The sequence below is a fragment of the Aythya ferina genome, assembly GCF_964211825.1.
Source record: "Aythya ferina genome assembly, chromosome: 16".
NCBI classification, from domain to species: Eukaryota; Metazoa; Chordata; class Aves; order Anseriformes; family Anatidae; genus Aythya; species Aythya ferina.
In genome coordinates, this window is record NC_140315.1 from 14,287,639 (window position 1) to 14,305,846 (window position 18,208).

Consider the following 18,208-nt stretch of genomic DNA (forward strand, 5'->3'; position numbering starts at 1 on the left):
CTGGTCGTGTGCTCTGGGTACCAGCACGTTCTGGGCTTCAAGCAGCTGGTTAATTTAGGAGCAAGGCTGATCGAGTTGAAATGCAGTCAATCTGTGATCTAAGGGTTAAATCAATACCAATTAATTCCGAAGCGTGGGAGGGCCTGTACCGCATCCATCGCGCTTTTTGTGGCGGTAGCATTCAGCGAGCCGAGCAAACAGAGGGGAAAATTGAAAACAAACCGGGAAAGAGAAGGAAGATACCGAGCACTTGGGTGGTGGTGGGATGGAGCAGCAGGAGGTGCTGGAGGGTGAGGTGAGGACAGCAGCGCGAGGGGCGCGCTGTGCCGCCAGCACCAGCACCACAGCCCCCATCGCGGTGTCATCCTGCGCGATAGCGCTAATTGCATAACCACGACCTTGTAACGAGCTGCTGCAGAACCCGCAGAGATTTTCCAGACTCGCTGTTCTCTGAGCACAGAGACCTGCCAGTAACAGAACGAGCCAGGTGGCGGCTGATGGGGGAGAGCGGGAGAGACGGCGGCTGTTTCCCTGGGGAGAGGAGGAGGGTGCCACTGGTTTGCTCCATTTATTTACTTCCCAGCCCCAAGATTAAAGCAGATACAGCTTCTGGGGCAGTCAGTTCAGCCATAGTATCCACATCATCCTCGTGAAGGGATGCCTCACAGTGCAGCTGATGGATGACTGTATTTAAGGAAGAGGATGCTCCGAGGGGTGCTGAGCTCTGTACCTGCGCGGTCGCCTTACCCCTCCTCATCCACTGCTGGGTTCTCTGGAGGAAACTTCTGCTTTGTTGGTCTGATGCTGCTCCGAGGCAGAATTAAGGGAATCGTGATAATGAGGTTTAATTACTACAGAACAAAATGGTGCGAATATAATTAATACCAGTCAAGAAGGATTTGGGGAAAGTGGGTCTTGTCAGACCTTTTTATGCCTGTTTTAGTGGAAGCAGGTATCTGGGTAAATGTGATGCGTATGTAAGGATTTTGACCTAGAACAACATGACCCTAAAAAACGTGGTAGTGACAAATAGATTAAAAACTTGCTTCACTTCTCAAAAAGCACTCGGCAAGGAAAACTCTTAAGGCAAGAGGCTGTTTCCAAGGTCTGGTGCCATTCAGTGTTTTCATTTGGTGTGGAGCAAACATGGATTTAAATCTTACCAAATTCACAGGTGAGGAGCACATTAGCAGGGTAGTAAATAGCACTGAGGGTGGGAGAGTTGGATAGAGCTGCATGGACTGTTTCCTAAGATGTCTTCGTTATTTTTTTTTATTACATTTTAAAGTTCTCCAAGGCCATACCAGCAGGGCATGCAGGGCTGCACAGCATCAGTGAGGCGTGATGCTCTACCAGGAGCTTACTGGGGTTTTGGGAGGTGCAAGGAGCAGCATTGAAGATGGGAGTACAAGCTGAATTCTACCTTTGTACTTTATTTTTTGCAATAAAATGCAGTCTTCAATTCCGACACGCTTGTTCTCAACAGGGTGTTTAAAACCCAGGAAGGTCATTAAAATGATTCAAGGGCAAGAGGAAAAAAAAATGCCAGAGCATGAGAAACATAAAGAGCTCAGTCTGCTTAACTTGTCAGAAGAGATTGAGAGGTGACGACTACGCTGCAAAAGAGCCTTTCAGCGAGAGCACAAGGCAGCCCTCGTGGTGCAGAAGGACATTAAAAACCTGATGGCGAAAAGCTGGAGCCAGGCAAACTTCAGTCACTTCTTTAAATGTCAGGCAGTGAAATAAACTGCACAGGCAAATGGCAGATTCTCCATCCCTCTCTCTTCCAGGCCGGAGTGGGTACATTTTTAGAAGATATTCTTTAGCTAAACGTAAGTTGTTTGGCTGGTCCGAGCTGCTGTCAAGGCAGAAAGCCTGTTGAAGTGTCTGCTGCTCCCTTCTGGTCCTTGGCATCCACGAGGTGCTGGGTGCCCTCAGCTTGGGAAATGAGGCAAAATGTTTCTTCCCAAGGTCATTCTGAGCCTGGCTCTGCTCTTCAGCTGCGTGTTGTGCTGCAGGCTCCATCAGCTGCTTACCCTTCGCGGCTTACTGCTTGATTGGAGGAGGTGCAGGGAATAAATCCGGAGATGCTGCAGGAAACGTCAATACCACTCCAACTTGTTCCAGGTAGCACCAGCGATGGAGACAAATGGGTTTGCCAGGCAGTGCTCACAGGGGGCTGATCATTTACATTCTTGATCTGGAAAGGAGTTGAAGGCTTCGGGTTATAAGGGAGGAGGTCCTGCCCCGGCACGATGCTCCACGTTGCCCAGAGGCTGCTAAGAGCAGACAATTGCTTGCAAAATGTTTTCGGTGTGCAGGCAGGCAATGCAGGTTTGTGCTGACTCTTTCCAGGTATGTTACTTCTGACCCTGGTCTTCTCTCCCAGCTGAGGGAGTTGAAGGAATGTAAATTTTTGTTATGTGCCAACCCCAGGTAGGGTTTCACTGAGGGGTTTAAGCAGCTCAGGACCCTGCATCCCATCTCTGATGGCATCTGTGGTGCTCCTGCGGGTGTCGGGCGGCAGTGGTGTGGGAGCTTGCCTTTTTGGCAAGTCACATTCCTCCCCTTCTGCTCAAGGGAAGCTTCTGGCGAAAAGGTGAAGGGGAACGAGGCTGGGGAAACCTTTCTGTGGAGTAACTGAGGATGGTTTGTTGGGTGCAGCCGTCCATGTGTGCTCCTACCTGGGAAAGGAGGGAGGGATGAAGGACTCGTCACTGCAGTCACAGCTCATCCTTTGCATCTGACCTGCTCCTGGCTGGTTTCCCAGAGTTTCCCCAGTACCATAATCCCCCTTTTTTTCCTTTTCCCTTTTAAGTAAGAACATCTACATGTCACAGAGGTGAATGTGATCAGGAATACTGATCACCCACTTGCAGAAGGCCTGGAAGAGCGAGTGAGGGGCATTTGGAATCGCCTGGCTCCCAACGCAGGAGGCAGTCTGCCTGCCTGCCCTCCCTCCTGATCCCATTTCTCAGAGCAGGAGGCAATCCGCCTGCCCTCCCTCCTGGTCCCTGGTGCCCAGCAGCAGGTGGCTGTGCCCCAGCCTCCAGCTCCGGGTGATGCAAAGCCACGAGCACCTTGCCTGGCCCCCAGCCTCTGTCTTATTGCCAGATGTGGACATCTCATCAAGCCATGTAAGCCTGCACGTCTCCAGGCATGGCTAACTAGATTGGAGAAATAACCTAGAGGATGTTTTTTTTTTTTAAGCAGATGTTGTATAGCTGGGCTACTGGATGTTTTTCCTTTCTTTTCTATGTATTTGTCAATTTGTTGCTTTGGCTCTGGTTGCCCACCCGGGTTGTAGTAATAACGAACCTCCAGGGTGCAGCAGAATGAGCGTGCTGAGAGTGCTCGTGTGGAGGAGGGCTGGGAACTGGTGGATGAGGTGCCTGAAAGGCTGTCTGGGGAGGTCAGTGAGAGGCAGAAGTGAAACGGCCCATCGAGGCTGTCCGCAGGGCTGGGGGTGCTCTCTGCAAGGAACCCAGAAACCCCGTCAGAGGCTCCAAGCAAACCGCACAAGGCTTGTAGAGGTGCAGCAAAGGCAACTACTCTGCAGTGGTTGGGGAAATAGGTAAGGCCGTTTCATGAGGCTTTGCTTTTACTGGTGCCTTTACTAATATTCTTGCCCCAAGGTTGGATCTTGGAAGCACTTAAAAAATACCTGGTTTATGTTCGTGGGTCTTCCTGATTTATGCGACACGCTTCATACATTGCTGCAGGCACACAAACAATCCCAGCTGTAGTTAACGTTAACTCAGAACATGTGTGTCCCAGCTTTTAGCCCACGGGGACGCACGGATACGTGCTGCAGCAGATGTGGGGACAGCTGCTGGTGCAGAGCCCGGGGGCCGATGTGGTTACCCGGTCGGAAACCTCGGGATACTGGAGGAAAAGGGACTTCTGGCTGAGCTTATAGGAGAAATTCTGTCCTTGCATTTCATTGCAATTAAAATTCGAGAAGTGGAATTGGAAGTATTCTGGTATCTTACTGATTTGAAACGTGCCTGTTACGCTAAGCCCCAAAGAGAAGTATTTTTAAGTCAAGCGGCTCGCTGCACAAAAAAGTGTTCTGCATATTTTAGAGGTTTGTACGGTTACCCGCATATTTCTCTAAAGTAGGAGGGAAAGACTTATTTCCTTTAATATTTGGAGAGCTGGGTCATTTCTTCTGCTGGGCACTACTTGAAGACTGGCAGATTTCTGAGAGCCGTGTGGCTTTGCAGCACTGCGCTCTCCTCGGTGCCATCAGGGAGGCTGCTGCCGTGTAACAAGAAGTAAATTAATAGAAATAATCAGGAGGTTTGGGGGGTTAGAGGTTTGTTCCTGAATCCGGATTTAACGGATAGGCACCTTTAAAAGGGTTTAGACGTTGAGCTTTGTTCAGAGAACTTGCAGATGATGTGTTGCAGGATGAGCACTGTATGTGGGATGGAATTTGGAGCTTCCTCGCTCCAGCTAAAGCAATTAATAGTAATGGTATTCATTACATGCTCATTACATAACGTGGCTTGTTCTGAGAAACAGACTGCTGGAGCAGGAGGATGGAAATAGCAACTGTTAATTTCAGAGGGCTGAGCCTCTCAAGGTTGCACCCAGGAGGGAAGAGAGCCTGCTTAATTCCCTTTGCGCTGCCCCAAGGGGTGTGCAAAGGGGAATAGGCCTCTCTGCGGGGTTTTCCACTGCTGGTGCCATTCCAGGTGCCAGCATCAGGGAATATTTTGGTTGTTCCCAGCTTTTCCCCTGCTGGGACGGTTCCTGCCCTCGCAGCACTCCTGGTGCTGCCTGGCCTTACCCATCCCTGCTGGTCCTTCAGTGCTGACCATGGGCTGTGGCTCTCAGCTGCTCCACGCAACCAGAGGTGTCAATGTGGGATTTAAGGAGTGTTTCCAGGCTTTTTCAAGCTGCACACCTCAGTCTGCCCGTGGTTATTGTTGCTTGTCATCACAAATTGGGTAGCGTTACGCACAGAGCCAGCTCGCGTGCCTGTGTGCACCTGTGCTCGATGCATAATTAATTGGTACAAATGCCTGAAGTAGGTAGGGTGGTGTGTGTACCTGGAGGATCTGCTGGGCCCTGGCTTGCTGAATCTCTGGGTTAGCTCCAGAGCCGGCTGGGAGCAGTTGCTGAAGCAGGGCTGAGAAACAAAACCCAGCGTGAGAGCAGAGTGCTGCCTGGCTGCCAGCTTGCCGGGCTGGGCTTCTGAAAGACCTTCCCTGCTTCTCCTTGACTCTGCTGCTGCAAAAGGCTGGGAGAGCAATAGCTGACTGACTGCCTCTTCTCCCCTTTTGTTCCTAGATGGGGATGGTCGGAGACTCAAGGGAGCCATCCAGAGGAGCACAGAAACGGGGCTGGCTGTCGAAATGCCCAGCCGGACCGTCCGTCAAGCCAGCCACGAGTCCATCGAGGACAGCATGAACAGCTACGGGTCCGAGGGAAAGTAAGTCACTGAAAGCATCTGGGTAATCGCTTGTGGGATGCTCAGTTCTTCTTACACCTATTAATTTTCCTCCAGTGTGATAGACGATGTCTCTGTCAGACTCATCTCAGCTGCAGGTGTACTGCCCATTCAATTACAGCAGGTCTCTCTGCCTGCATAGCTGGCACATCCTTTAGCTGTTTATATACTTTTTTAGTGTCCTCATTATTCTGAGCTGAAGCAGATACCCATTACTTTTAACAGCTTTGCTTTTAGAAGAATAATTCAGGGTGAATAGCTGAGGCCCATTACAGGTAATAAATTATAAGCCGGCAGTCTTTAATGTTGCACAATGGCTGTCTCCCCTGTTTCAAAAGAGCCTTTTGCTTTGGGAAACAAAAAATATCTAAAAAAAAAAAATGTGCAAAGGTGATAAAAATGATGCAAGTAGCGAAATAATTATTCTGATATCAAAGTACATATTTAGAAACACTAGTTAAAAATACTTATTTAGAAACCGTAGTTAGAAGTTTTGTTAACAAACTTTCTTTTCTGTTTCATCTGAGTTAGTGTCCTAAAAAAATGTATTTTAGAACTGTTTTTTGACCCCAAGAAAGGTTATAACACCTCCTATTGCATTTAGGCCCTATAACTGAATGCAAAGCAGTGGATTCATTGTCCGTAACTCCAAGGACTGACTTGTCTTCAATTCTCTTTTCTCTGTTTCCATTGCTTGAAGCCATAGATGGAGATTATCGTAATTTTATTAAGATGGCCATTCATGGGATCTCTGAAGAGGCTAAAAAAAATAAAAACATAAGAAAACAAAACAGTATTTAAAAAGGGGCAGTCAATATATATATAATCAAATTCCATGCTTGTAGGTGTGAGACTAAAATGTTTGTGTACCTAAAATGAGTCCTGCTTATGTACCACACTCGGCTTCTCGCTGCGTGCTCTCCCTAGCCCCGTGAGGTATTCCAAGTACACCGTGCTGCTAAAATACCAGGGTAGTCCAAAGGCTCCCTCGAATAATTAATGCAATTCTGGTGTTAAATAAGTAACGGGCTGTAAATTAAGAGCTACTTTCTTTAGCTTTGGAAGTAGGCTAATCCTGGAAAGGCATCATAGATCTGTGCTGAAGGTTGGAAATAGTAATGAGGCACAGGCTGCGATAGCAATCTTGTCACTCCGGAGCTGTGATGTACCTTATCTCTTCCGTGAGCCCTTGTCTCTGGGGAAATATTCCTTCTACACCACCACAGTCCTGTGGCTTGGAGTTCTGCCTCTGCTATGAGATTCGGAGGATTAGTGATTAAGTTCAGTCCCTTGGCAATGCAGGGCAAGAATCTGCTTTTGTGCAGAGCAGAATATTTTTCTTTTTATATTTACATAGCTTATCCTCCTGGGAAGGGGGTGTAATTCTCTGTGTCCTGTCCTTGCACATGCTGGCTGCTTGGATTGGTCTTTCCTGGAGAGGGAATATTTCTGCCAATAAAATATTGCACCCGGCCGAGTGCTGTTTTACCCTGAGGACAAGCTGCGTGTAGCTACCAGTGCAACAAAGAAGTCAAAATCCTGTCTTGCAGTCCAGATGTCTTTATTAGAACAAGCCTGATGGTTGGTATTCAAGCCTCAAACGTGGCCAGAACGTCCTCACCAGCCCCTCTGCCAGGGATGGGACAGTTTCTGCTCCCACTTCTCTGGAGTGTGTGATAAGTGGTTCCTGGACTCTTTGTTCCTAGGTGGGATAATTGGGCTCTCTGGAGAGCCCACGGGAATTGCAGTTATCTGCCTGAACCACCAGCGATAAGCAAACGGGGCCGAGAGTACAAAGAGCAAAGAGGGCTCTATTCTCTTGAAACATGGTGGCAGGAGAGTTTCTCCGCTTTCTTTTCCCATTGCGAAGAAAGGAAGTATTGGGGGAATAGCCTCGAGGGGCAGAAATGTATTCAACTAAATCAGATTTCTGTTGGTTTCTCTTGTTTGCTGTAGCTGTGTTCCCAAGGAGGCAAAATGAGGATTCGGATGACTCCATTAACTGTGGCAAGTTTATTTTCTTTTTAATGCTGGCTTTCTGACTGGTGCAGATAGTCCTTGGTCAGAGACATTTGTTGGCAGTGTCTGTCAAAAACCTGGTTTCCAGCAGCACGAGGTTACCCTACTTCTTCCTGCCCGTGCACCTCTTTGGTATGTGGATGTGGGAAGAAAATTCATTTAAAACATCGTCTTTCCAAAGGGCTTGTTTCCAAAGTTCGGCATAGTTTCATAATCCTCTTCAGTTTAAGGGCTAAAAGGACAACTTCCAAAGGTGGCACACTGAAGCGATCAAACATTTATGTAAAATTTTGCTGCAGAAGGCCTTAAATACCTGCTCTCATGCAAACACACTCTTGAAAAGTGATGCTGATGGACTGCTGTCGTGTTTCCTGCAAGGAGCTGTCTACAGCTGCTCAGCTCAAGTGCAAAGAACCACAATCGAAGACTTTTATGTATTGCATGATTCTGAGCAGCTCTGCTTATAGTGTGAGCACCAGACTGCCTGAAATCTGGATCATTTTATGGAAGGCTTATTATACAGGGATGTACTTCTCAGATCCCCTAGGCCCTCCTTCAAGAAAATGCTCATTTCAGGGTCTTACCCAAAGACTGGAGTATATGGAAGATTAGCGGGTCTGAAAGATGACTCTCCCAGAATTTAAACTCCTACGACGTGTCAGTAAGTGCTGACAATGTCTCACACTGCCCCATTTCATTTTTTTCCCAGCCGTATTATGCAGCTTTTGTACTGCACGGTAGTTGTGCACCAGTATAGGAAATTAATGTAATAAAACTCACTGTGTGCCCTTATAGAAGAGAAAGGTGGTATTTATTTTAAACAAAACTGTGTTCAGCCATTCAGACTTGTAGGTTTCTCTCACCAGCTCTCTCACCCCGCGTGCAGGTGCCAAGCCTCGTGCATCTGGGTGCTCTGCCAGGCTTGGTTGGGTGCTGCGGGGAGGAAGCACCAGGGACACCATCTGTCAAGCCCTCACTGCGTCTTCTAGGTTGTTCTGCACAACAAACTTGTTCTTGGACTGCTTTTTAAACACTTTCTAGGACTTGTTTCCTATTACGGGCTGATCTTTCACTTCGGGGTCTGATTTTCTTCATCCCCCATAAATCCCACACAGAGGTGTTTCCAATCGTAATTCACCCAGCCCAACCTGGTTCTGGTTACAAATCCCTACAGCAGTATTTTCTTCTGAGAACATATGTGGCAGCCTGCCTGAGAGGACAGCTACCCAGTATAGCAACTCTCAGGACAACACCAAGATTACCCAGCGATAACACTGAGCACAGAGGAGGAACTCCCCAATAAACCCTTGGGATGCAGCAGGGCTCCCGCTCCGTCCTGGCTCCCACAGCCTACCTCTTGTTTTGGCTGCGTTTTGATGCAGCTGCACAAAACCATGTGCGACATTCAGCAAGCGACAGATTCTGGACTTAGGTGTGCTTTACTCCTGCCAAACACTTTTCTTATTGAAAATGGAGCAGAAAGGCAAAAAGGGACCTGGAACAACAGACTGCTAGCGGCCCCAGTCCCTAATGTGTGGCACTTGACAGGTTTTTTGTTCTTGCTGGCTGCTGCTGAGATGATGGTCACAGAGAGCTCAGGTGACGTTTACCTTAGAAAAGCCCAGCAGGTGATGACCAGCAAACACTTAGAGATGTGTTCGTGCAATTTCTGAGATGAGCCTGCCTGTCCAGCAAGGACCATCCTAAAGGCTCGTGCTGGAGCTGTTCAGTGAGTGCCTCTTCTTCAACATCTGCAGCCGAGGGACTTCCAGACTCCTTTATGACAAATCACCTCTAGGGCTCTCCTTTTATCTGAGTCTTTTAAAAGAAGAAAAAAAAAAAGTGTTAATACAGCTCAGGCTGCAAGAAATCAAGGCCCAGGGGTCTCGATGGAAACCAGGGAAGGCACGGAGAATTGTTCCTGTAGCACACCGAGAAATTCATCGGCCTCTTCACCAGCAGCACACCTTCCTGTGCTGTTAAGCTTGACCAGCGTGGCTTGGAGAGGTCGCAGCCTTGAAAGCTGTACTTCCAAGACTGACTGCAGTGAATCCCACCTGCAGGAACCTCTTGAGGAGCAGGCAAAATTGCTCCCTGACGGCAGGGATCTTTTATTCAATGTGCCTGAGAAGTTGTGGTCTGTAAAACCGGAGCTTGCCTGGCGAGGTGGGGAATGGGGGAGGTCTTTGTACATAATTCCCTGCCTATTTTTTATAGCACAGCTTAGGTGGCAGAACTCATGCAGCAGAAGGATCCATACACAAAGGGAGTACAGGGTGTTACAGCACATAAGACAGTACGTCACGGTGCTAAAAATGCTGCAGAAAGCGGAGTGGCCAAGAGGGAGCGGAGCTTGTTGGGAGGCAGAGACGGGAACGCTGCCTGCCTGGGAGGAGATGTGCAGTTGGTGCTGTTCGCTTCATTTTAGGTGCTGCGGGGACAGGTGTTCACCAAAGCCTCTCACTGCCAACGTGGAGGCTCCTGCAGCACTCACATCCACTTGGACAAGGCACGGGGCCGTGTGCCCAGTCCCACGACGCTACAGTCAGATGTACAGTGCATTAATAATGCCTGATAGGCACTGTAAATATTTTAAAGGCAGGGGCAATGAATGTTAAACTAACCAGTTGTGCCTTCCTCCACAGCTGATAGATAGTGACTTCGCTTTTGTGTGTGTTAGATGCAATTTAAAAGAGCTCAACATCCAATATGGATGAGTGCGATTGTGAGGCAGTGCGCTCCTGCTCTCTGAAATTGGACTTCTGATGTCTTCCTTCTGCTCAGATAAAATAACTATTGAATACATTATCATTCTCAGAGGAGACTTTTTTCCCTCTTCTTCTGGATGAAGTGCGTCTTGCTGGCCCAGTTTTTAAAGGCAGAACAACTTCCACCTGCAGGAGATGCTGGATATATAGCAAATGGGTTAATTCGGCCACGCAGCTCAAGCCACTGCTGCATGTTTAGTTGCATGGCTGTGTTCAGGTAACCTGCTTATTAATTACCCCTTTGTGCACTAAGAGGATGAGAACAAGTCTTTTAGAAAATATTTACAGGAAGAGATCAGTGCTCTCTGAACCTCAGAAATGCCCAAACAAATTCCACGTATGTACTAGAGGCGGTGGAAGGAGCTCCCCTTTTAGGAGCGGATCACTTCTAAAGGCTTGAGCTGATGGCAAACAGGTGGTTGTGTGGACAGCACAAATACTTCACAAAAAGCAGAAGACAAAATGTTGTCTTCTGAAAATAGCTGCTCTCCGGGGGCGCGGGGTGGCTGTGGTGAGGCTGCAGGCTTCACGAGGACCCGCGGTGCTGACCCCACAGAGGTGCAGTGCTGCAGGAGTCGGGATGTGCAGCTGTACTGAGAGATGGAAACGGGGCCTGGGGCCCAGGGAGAGGACACGGAGTCACCTCAGAACAGCCCTGGTTGTGCCAGAGCTCTGTGACAGAAGGGCTGCGAGAGGAGCTCAACGCCTCGCTCTGCCTTCCTTTGGTGTGGACACAGCAGCCGGTACGTGGCCGTCACAGGCTGGGGCAACTGAGGGCAGTCCCAAGGTCTTGTAGGAGAGAATCGCAAAGTGTTGTATCGAGGGCAAAGGAAAGGAAATAGGCTGGCTTGTGCTTCTAACTGACAGCTCAAAAAATGGTGTTGAGGGCTGCCTGGGAAGAGATGGGGAAGGAAAAAGTAAAACCCAGAGACAGATTGTCTGGGGGTGATTTTTGGAAGAGGTTCATGAATGATGTGCATGAAGCTGCTCTGTCTCGAGGCCTGGCTGTGGACGGGGTGACCTGTGCAGGTGTTTCCTATCCTATTTCATACGAGTGCTGCGACGTCCTGACAAGCTGACTGTGCAGCCCTGTGCAGCAGAATAACGGCGGTACCTGGCATGCAGCATCCCAGAAGCAATTTAAAAATAGATTTAGAAAAGAGGTCAGACAAACTCCACATGGACAAGGGTAGAAATTAATGATACGTTTTCCCTGCACGTGTCTGTGCAGATGCACGCTGTGCATGCTGATGTGCAGCGAACAAGGGGTGGGGGTGAGCTGGAGGCTGAGCACAGCCACGGATGCAGGAGGAGAGGAATCGGCACAGGTGCTCCGAGTCCTCCTTGTACTGCTTGCTATTGAAACGAGCACTGTCCTTCTAGTCAGTCAAATCCTGACTGGTTTACAAGCGAAGTTACAGCTAGTTCTCCATCGGAATGGACGTGAAGGAGAGCAGCCGTGCTGTGACGGAACCGACTGCGGGGTGATCTCCGCGTGAGTTGTGAGTGCAGCCCAGGCAATGCTGCCACCTCTGAGGAGCAGAGGAGCAAGCAGCTGGCAAAGAGCCCTTCAGCCACTCCTCAATTACACTAAAGAGGACAGATTTCATGTGCCCCGACCTGCAGCGTGCATCACAGGAGTGCAGTCTTCAGAGACTGCTGTGCAGATTTCCTAAATCATTGGAATTCTCACTGCTGTTAAAAATGCGCAGAAAAAACCAACTAGGCAATTTCAGCTCCAGCCTGAATACACAATTCTTAATATTCTGTGAACACGCAATTTTGTTTTACACATACACATGTCACAAAAGAGACAAACTCTTCATGCAATCACCTTTTTCGTGAGGTCGGGAATGAGAACTAGGCGTGCGTTTGGCAGGGGCTGCATGCGGGCTCTGCTTGCGGCTGCCTGGAGCGGGCAGGGCTGGGCTCCCCGCTCTGCCTTCCAGCTGGAGCCTTGCAGGCGGTGCTGTGGGATCTTGTCTCCCTCTCGTGGGTGTCCCAGCGACTGCAAGGACAGCGATTGTCCCCTGCGGTCCCGAGGTGTGTCCGTGCTGCAGGTGCTGTGACGCCGTCAGCGTGGCGTGGAGGCACCCACGGTAGCTGGCTCATGTTCCTGGCTTGGTCTTTGCAAATGGCTCTTATCCATCCATCTGAATTGGGTTTTGCAGCTGGTGCTGAGCCTTGGGGGCTGCAGCTGATACCTGTGCAAACAAAATTAATGTTACTGCATTTTTTTGCTGATGCTGCTCCGTAGAGACAGCGTTGGTTGGCTCAGAGACCCCAGGATCAACCACATCCTGAGCTCTGTTATGCTGCTGCCTCTGCTTTGCCTCCTCACCTCCTGCAGGTGCTCGAGCACAATGTCCTGTGCTTGTCCTTGACAGCCTGGAGGTGTCCTTTTCCTCCCTGTGCCTTCAGGTCAGTAACAGAATCGCATTTACTTAAAAGCAATCCCACCGCACACCCCCTAATCTTTAACTTCATTAAAACCATCCTCATTCAGCTGGGGCAGAGCAGAGCCCATGAATCATGGCTAGCGAAAGCAGGGGGCCAAAGAAGAGACAATTAATTTCTTTCCAGCCCAAAAGGCTGGGCTGTGCTCTCTGGGTGGAGGATTTGTGCCCTTCCCCAGCAGGCTGACACGTGTCACCTGTTCATCCTTCTCGGCGCGCTGCTGTTCGGTTCCGTAGCAGCAGCCCCGCTCCCCGGGGCCATGCTATGACAGTTGCTATTTGCAAGTCAGCTGCAAAATGCTCCCTCTTTATTCCTGCAAGCTATTTTTAGCACTTCTCTTTACACTGAAATAGAAAAGACATCCTTTATTGGTGATAACCAGGTTACAGTAGCATTTTCTGCCCGTAAGGTGGAGCGTTTCGGGAGAAGGAAGGGTGCGGTGTGCCGGGGCGTGCTTTAAGTGATGGGACCAAAAGAGTGCTGTGCTCTCTCTTCTGGGTGGTGGAACAAATGTGAAAGGCCTGTCGGGGCCAGAAGCTCCTCGTGCAAGGAGGGTGATGGCCCTGTCCCGGGGATGCTGAGGGGGCACCGTGTCCACCCCAGCAGCGAGCAGGGGAAGCGGTCGGGGCTGGGACAGGCTGGGTGGGTGCCCAAGCACTCTCCAGGGCTGCGCTGGAGGAGCTCTCTTCCCCCCTGCTTCAGCTGTAGAAACAGCAACTGAATGTATGGGGAGGGTCTGTCCCACAGACTCCAGCCCACACCGTCCTCAGCCCCCCTCACTTGCTCACTCCAGCTCCTCGCCGAGCACTTGGTGCACGGAGCTCAGCGAGCGGGATTTGAGCACCCTAAATTTAGCCGGTGCAGCTCAGTGGTTCCTGCTGTTTTCTCTTCCCATGCATGCTAAATGTCTGCAGTTGTGTTTTCCTCTCCCCCCTCTCCTCTCCAGGGAGAAGCAAGAGCTTTCTTGGAGATGGCTTATGATTTTTCCAGACAGAAATTGTTTCCATTCCAGGTTTATTGGCCATACCCGAAGAGATGTCCAAGAATCACTAAAAGCCCAGCAGCCTGATGCAGAGCTGGTGTTTCTGATGCCTATTAAAGCAGGGCTGCAAAAGCCCAGCCTCTGTACAACGTAACTGGCAGTCCCACCAGCTAATGGCATGATCTGTTAAAGAATTACTTCCCTGTATCTTCCTTCCCCAGCCAAACATAACAAAATGAGGGAACGTTAATTGTCTAATGTGATACTGAGGCTGGCAGCCAGACTGCTCGAGTCTTTGCCTTGGCCTGGGGTTTGAAAGGGGCTTTTGCCATCCCTCTGAAGATCAGCCTCACGGTAGGAAGCAGCACAGGAGCTTTGCTTCTCCCAGCTGCTCCTCACCAGTGGCGGTGGGCAGCCAGGCCGTGTGCCTGCAGCATGGCCCTGCTGTCGGGGTAGCGATGCCCTGCGGCCTGCCCCTCGCTCCAAGTGGCTCTGACAAGGGCGCATCATTTCGAGGTAGTCCCAAACCCTCCGACTTCTGAGTCTGAGCAGAGATAACAGCGACGTTGGTCTTGCTGCGAGCTCTTCCAGTCGCTGTTGTTCACCTCCAGCCCAGCAGCTCTTGTTCTCTCGGGTGCTTTGTATTTTTTTAACCTCGCTTTTCTCGTGCTCCTGCTGTTTTCCTCCGTGCTGGAACATGGTTGATGGAGCTGCAGCATCTGCTGCCCCATTAAGAGGTGCTCTAATTTGGTGGGTTGGAGGGGTGTGCCGGTGTGCAGGACCCTGTGCCATCCTGCCAAATACTGGCATCAGCCTTCAATGTGAATCTGTGCCCCACAGGTAATGGGAAACAGCCCCGTGGGGCGCACGTGGTGAAGTATTTGGAGTCCTCGGGGGGCAGAAAGGCTTCTCCTTGCTGTCCTGCAGTGAGCAGAAAGTGGGGTTTCTGCATGGGCTTCTCCCAGCTGTGTCCCCACCACGGTCACTGGCCAAGTTTTGCCTCGCAGCCCTGCCCTTGGGACGGGGAACTCACAGAGCCCCGAGGCTGAGCTCGCTTTGGGCTCCTGCAGCTCCAGGCTTTGCTGCTGGACTCCTTTGTTACCCTAACCCCGGGCGTCTTGTCAATGAGACCGAGCATCTGCTCCGAGCACGTTGGTGAGCGTTTCCCTGAGCGAGGTGTCTCACCAGCTGGTTATTTACGCGCTCGTTCAGGTCACGTACTCCCCGGGGTAGGAGCGAGACCGAAGTTGTGCCCATTTATCTTCCACGAGTTGAAGAGAATAAAGAAAACATTTACCTTCTGGCTGAGAGTCCCTTCATCCCCTGCTGAATCATGTCTTTCTCTGTCGGATCTCCTGTTTTTCGAACTATTTTAGGTTCTCCAAGCGCAACTTTTCATCCTTTTTTGACCCTCTGTGGACGGCTCACTGTGCTCAAGGAGCCTCGCTGGTCTCCCGTGCGGCAGAGCTCCCTCGTTCCCTCCTTGTATGGGCAAATAACCGGCCTTACACAGCCTGTGCGCTCCCCCTTCCCCTGTTTTCCCCGTCGTGTTTCCCTGTCCCTGCAGATTCAGCAGCCCTGCGTGTGCACGCATCTGTCCCCAGTGCATGACAGGTCCAGGATCTCTGTTCTGTGCCTTGTGCTCAGGGTGCTGCTCCTGGGGGCTGCCCCGTTGGGGATGGGGAGAGCTGGGCAGTGGGACAGGGACCCTGAACCCATGGGGTCCCTGCAGGACGGACGGTGGCACTGGGGACACACCCTGTGCCTGCGAGGAGCTGGTGACACTGAGAACAGGCTTAGATATTCTCCGCAATTAGTGCCAATTATAACTCCTGCTGCTTCTGTCGTGTCTTGGAGTACCACCTGGGGTGCTGGTGCACGCCGTGGATGCAGGGTGAAGAAGCGCTGAGTCGAGGGAGGCTTCGGGGAAGTCTGCCCCGCTCGGAGCCCATCCCAAGGCTGCCTGTAGGATGCCAAGGCGCCCTCCTCCCTCCTCCTTTCCGCACAAGGTGGCTCGTAAGGAGCTGGAGGGCAGATGCTGAGCTTTGTGCGCCGCCTTCCTCGGGGGAGTAAACAAATATCCCGGCAGGCTGAGACCGGGGCTGCGAGCAGCTAATGAGAGCTGAAACCTCAACCTGAAATTACCGCTCTTCTGGGTGAATGGGGTTAAAAAAAGGTTGATTATATTTTTTTTAATGTCTTTTAAATGTAACTGGCTTGCAGGGGGGATTCAATGGATGTTTGTGAGCCCGCAGTGCACAGCCCTCCCCGGAGGCAGGGCTTCTCCCCATCTTCATCACCAGGGTAAGCTGGAGGGAACATGTGGCCCTCCTCGCCCGTTCATTTCGAAGGAATTAATTCCCAAAGCAGCGAGCTGTGTCACTGTGTGGGGAATGCCCCCCTCCAGGGGCCTTTGGAGAAGTGCCGGGGGCTGCACGTTGTGTGGCTGCCCTGCGCAGCACCTTCCCCGGGGGGCAGCACGCAAACCCGGCGCTGCAGCGGGGGTAACCCCACAAACCTCCTGCCGTGTGTTGCAGCGGCTGTGCCGCGGGCTGCTGGTGGAAGCAGGTGTCAAAACCACCCAGTGGGCGTGACTCCGGTGTTGAGTGATAGGAAATAGGGCTCTGGTCAAGAAATAGGTGAGTTGCTGTGTGCGTCTGAGAGAAATGGGGGATTCCGTCCCAAGGGGATGGATGTCAGCACCCCTAAGCTCCCCTCTGGCTACTACTCTAGCTGTGTTAATTCCTTCCCAAAACTGAAGGGTGGGAAAGGAGAGCTACCAAGCCAAGCAGCTGCTCAGATGGCAGTGCTCCCTGGGAGAGGTGACAGGCTGCACGTGGGTCTGGGATGGCAGAGATGTGCCCTTGCAGACGATTCATTAGAGATAAGTACCAGCCGACTGGTGACTGCAACCATCGTTGCCTTTTTTTTTTCTTTTTTTTTTTCCTCCACAAGGAAAAGGATTTTAAATGGATCCCATGTAACAAAACTGCCTTTGAAATCACTGAGCTTTGCAGGGGAAAAGGCTTCTGCAGATGCCATTCATTTCAAGGATATATTAAATCAGGCTCTTTAGTTACTGGGTTGCTTTAAAATGCAAATTAACCACTTGCCAAAATCCATTTATTTTGCAGCTTGAATTTCAGTGGAGTCCATCTGGCATCTGCTGGGCAGTTTAGTGACTTCCTGGGGAGCATGGGCCCTGCACAATTTGTTGGGCGTCAGACCTTGGCCACCACCTCGATGGGTAAGGAACACAGAGATCTTACGTGGCTTAAATTGAATCTGGAACAGACCACTCCTACGGCCACCTAATAACGCGTCCAGCAGCTGCTGCTCTACCACTCCTCCGCTCTGTTTCTGCGTTAAATCAAGTAGGCTTGGCTGCGAGGGTTTGCTGATTGCTGCCAGTACAGCGTTAGCAGGGGAGCACCAGCTTTATGCTTTCCTCCACCAGAGCTGAAAGGCACAGACTAAGCAAAACGCAGCTAAAAACCTGAAAATGCGTCCTGTGCATCTTCCTGTTTGCCCTCTGCTGCCCATCAGGCTCTATACAGATTTTCTTACCGTATACCATAATTGCATTTTCCCAAGCAGCCTGCAACTCTGGGTGTTCCAGTTTGGGAGAGAATGGAGGCTTGCTGCCACTGAGGAGTATGAGACTGAGTCACCAAAGCCGTGTTAAAGGGCTGAAATTAGAGATTGCTTTTGGAAATGTGGGTTTGAATCACTGCAGAGCTTCTGCAGAGTGAAGCAGGAGGAGATCAGGCACTTAGGGCCTACGGTTCCTTACAGCTCATAGTGGGCATGACACAAAGATTGTTTGTTAACATTTTATTAGCCCACAAACGTATTGTTTTGAAAGTGTTCTGTCTGTTCTGACATTTTGGTTTAGGGGATGTGGAAATTGGCTTGCAAGAGCGAAACGGGCAGCTAGAAGTGGATATCATTCAGGCCCGAGGACTGACACCAAAACCCGGCTCCAAAACACTGCCAGGTAGTGTGCTTTGACCTCCTATAACAGCTCACTGAGCTTCAGCCTCCTGTCACGCTTGTGAAAAGGAAAATTTTGTATTCTGCTTGGCTTCTGTGGCAATAAGCAGTATTTTTGTTGTATGGAAAATAAGGCTGGCTGGGCAAATCTTTTCACTGCTGTACATGCCTTCTTTGGGAATAAGAGAGACAGAGACGTGGCACTCTGTCTTGTCTAAAGTGAGCATGAAGGTTTTTTCATATTTGACCATATTTGTGTTGTGTTTTTTTTTGTTTTTTTTTTTTTTTCAGCTGCTTACATCAAAGCCTACCTGTTAGAGAACGGTGTGTGCATTGCGAAAAAGAAGACAAAAGTGGCCCGCAAATCTTTAGACCCTTTGTACAATCAGGTGTTACTGTTTCCTGAGAGCCCTCAGGGCAAGGTATTACAGGTAAGAGGAGTGGGTTTCAGGTCTGTCTCTTTCTCCCCCACCTGTGCTGGAATATACTAAGTCTGGCAAAGAATCTGGATAAATAACACAAATGAGAAAA

General features: G+C 50.2%; 1 protein-coding gene across 1 annotated transcript in view; it reads left to right on the forward strand.

Moving 5' to 3' along the window:
* The window catches only part of RIMS4 (regulating synaptic membrane exocytosis 4), a 54,892-nt gene that overhangs the window by 26,272 nt on the left and 10,412 nt on the right, over positions 1-18,208 (forward strand). The window contains exons 2-5 of the mRNA XM_084537726.1: positions 5,299-5,440; positions 16,819-16,931; positions 17,580-17,681; positions 17,969-18,108. Coding sequence (XP_084393852.1) covers positions 5,299-5,440; positions 16,819-16,931; positions 17,580-17,681; positions 17,969-18,108 — 497 coding nt within the window. The remainder of the gene's footprint in view (positions 1-5,298; positions 5,441-16,818; positions 16,932-17,579; positions 17,682-17,968; positions 18,109-18,208) is intronic.